This window comes from Myotis davidii, unplaced genomic scaffold, assembly GCF_000327345.1.
Source record: "Myotis davidii unplaced genomic scaffold, ASM32734v1 scaffold1476, whole genome shotgun sequence".
Taxonomy (NCBI): Eukaryota; Metazoa; Chordata; class Mammalia; order Chiroptera; family Vespertilionidae; genus Myotis; species Myotis davidii.
Genome location: NW_006287253.1, coordinates 234129 through 236787, shown reverse-complemented (window position 1 = coordinate 236787; position 2659 = coordinate 234129). Strand labels below are relative to the sequence as shown.

The following is a 2659-nucleotide window of genomic DNA, read 5'->3' as shown; positions in this document are numbered from 1 at the left end:
TCTTGCCAAAATGTGACCTGAGCCCATCCTGCATTGGTTCTGTCAGAGCAGCTACTTGCATCGTTTGGACCCGAGACCTCAGCAGTGGCTCATGTCGCCACCTGGTCCCCATCTACTGCTCCAGGCAAAAAGCACAAGGCCCCAAGCTCAAACACTCACAGGTTTTTGGCAGCTCCAAAGCCCCCAGGAAAGATGGCGGCATCATGGTTGGCTGCACTTAGCTGGGCCAGGTCAGTGATCTTGCCACGGGCGATCCTTGCTGACTCAGCCAGAACGTTCCTGGGAAAGAGCACAAAGAAGCCAAGATAAGGTTCAGCGCAGACGGGAGAATGGCAGGTAGGAGCCACAGACAAGAGGCCGCGTTTTCTCAGCCCCGGGGAGCATGCTCACACGTGAATGTCACGTCAATACGCAGAAAAGGCAGTTAAAGCTACAGGAACGTAGACGTCTGCTGGACCCTTCAGATCAGCACTTCCAGCCCACCTGGGCCTTCTGGAGCCTCCTGCATCAGTCAGGGGCCTCCAGGAAGGCAGACCCCCAAGTGTCTAAAACAGCATTTATGTGGAACTGATGGGCAGGGCGGCGGTGGGGAAGTTAGGGGGCTCCTGCGCCGGGTGAGTGCAGCAACTACAGTGGGAGCCACTGCCACCCTAGGCCAGGGCCCTGGCTAGGACCCACCCCCAGCAGGCAGAGCTGCAGGTTCTTCCCCTGGCCCATCTCCCACTGTCGGACCCCAGCCGGAAGGTGTCGGGAACCACAGCCTCCAGGGGCCATTCCCTGCGGTCCCGGCAGGACAGGAGGGGAGAAGGTCTCAAGCACCCGGGGCCGCAGGAACAGAAACACTGCTGGGAGCTGCTCAAAGACACGTGGGCCCAGGCAGGCGAGTGGGGGCAGACAAACTGAGGCGCACCCCTTTGGTCAGACCAAAGTATGGAGCTCACCCTGCAGGAAATTGCTTTGGTGAGGAATGGAAGGAAGTATGGACAGTGACATTCCAGCTCGCTGCATCAGTGCAGACCAGAGGACAAGAGCGTGCAGGAAGGGTGCTCGTTTGAACAGACTGGCCCTGACTGGGCTGAAAGCGCTATGCGTGCAGGCTCTCGGGGAGCTCACGGTCAAGGACGAGGGGAGGACCCACACCTGGTCTCGCTCTCAGACGGCTGCCCCTTGGTGTGGTCAATCACGTGCATCTGAGGGACGTTAGGCGCGAAGATCTGGACCTCAGCCCCACCACGGCTCAGGTGCACCAGCACCCTGCAAGGGAGGAAATCACACCAGGCTTTGAGACAGGCCCAACCCAGCTTCACCTGTCCACGGGTTTTTAAAGGCAGGATTTTAGCCGAATGCCAGGTATAAATTCCTTGTGTCATTAATATCCCGCTTGTTTTGCAAAAAGCTGTGGCTGGCTTGCTGAAGGCCCAAACACCCACAATTTGAATCCACTGTCACTGAACCAGCCTGCACTGACGACCTGTCTCCCTGTTCCCTTTTCAGACCGAGGTGGAGGGGGCGGGGTGACCTGCTGGTGTCACAGTCTGGGTGTTTGGGTTCCCAGGCTGCTGTGGGGTGTCGTCCTCCCACGGGCCAACTGACGTGGATCTCAAAAGGCTGAGGGGGGGGTCTTGGGTGGCGATAGTAAGTTTAAGTTCAGATGTCCCCCAACTTTGCTGTCACGGAGGTGGGAGACACGGAGACATGCAGGTCTCCCAGAGGGCTGCTCTGTGCCAGGCATGCGGTAACTCACCCATCAGTCCCGGACCCGGTGCTGTCACTGTGCCCCTTTGGGAGGACGCATGACCCAGCAGAGCCGGGACTGTCCTGGTACTCGCTCGGGCTCTGCTGCTCCTGCAACTTCCTGGACACGCCACATATAGCTCCTGGCACGTGCTGGGAGGTTTCAAGCTGTGCCCCGCTACTCCTGCTTTCTCCACTCTCTAGTTCCCCCACCAGGAAACTCCTGGCCCGGTGCCACCCACCTCCGCACACTCTAAATTTCACTCCTTCTCTAGCGCCAACACCGGCACACACTGGCAAACAGGGGACCGGAGGGCTGAGGCCAGCACAGCCAGCAGCCCCAGGCTCCTAACACAGCAACAACTGACAGGGTTACAGGAGCGACAGTCTACAGCCAGGAGTGCTGCGCGGATGGAAACCCGCTGACACAGGGGGAAAACAGCTCCAAAACTCAGGCACCTGATCCCAATGTTTGTAACACCTGGGCGTTCAAACCACTATAGCAACCTTGGCTGCACATTAGAATCACCTGGGAATCTTTTTAAAATCCTGATTTGCCCAGAAATCAGGATTTTAAAGATCCAGGTGACTCTGATGTGCAGCCAAGGTTGAGAACCACTGCCCTAGAAGGATGTCACCGGTGACACGGAAGCAGCTCATGTTGTGTCTCGCATTTTACACGTGTAATTCAGAACGACCCTCCCTGCGCCTCCCTGTGTCTTGTCAATCACTCCTGCCTTAATAAAGGGCAAAGGTTCCTCCTATCGATCGGTGGGGAGAAGACAACCCCTCCCCAGGGCACTGTCCGGGGGCTTACGCCGAGGCCTCGTGGAGCTCCGTGCCGTCGTAGACTCCGCACCCGGACAGCACCTGCGGGGGAGCGCGGGTCACGGGAGTCCACGCGGGGTGGCCCACGTGGGGGTGG

At 58.5% G+C, this 2659-nt stretch overlaps 1 protein-coding gene across 1 annotated transcript in view; it reads right to left on the bottom strand.

The window, feature by feature from the left end:
* Nucleotides 1–2652, bottom strand: part of LOC102762614 (chromosome unknown open reading frame, human C21orf33) — a gene marked incomplete at its 5' end in the record, with an annotated part of 28062 nt that extends 25410 nt beyond the window's left edge. Inside the window, 3 exons of the mRNA XM_006759006.2 lie at nt 160–279; nt 1141–1254; nt 2552–2652. Of these exons, the coding sequence (XP_006759069.1) occupies nt 160–279; nt 1141–1254; nt 2552–2652 (335 nt within the window). The remainder of the gene's footprint in view (nt 1–159; nt 280–1140; nt 1255–2551) is intronic.
* Nucleotides 2653–2659: the final 7 nt, after the last annotated feature.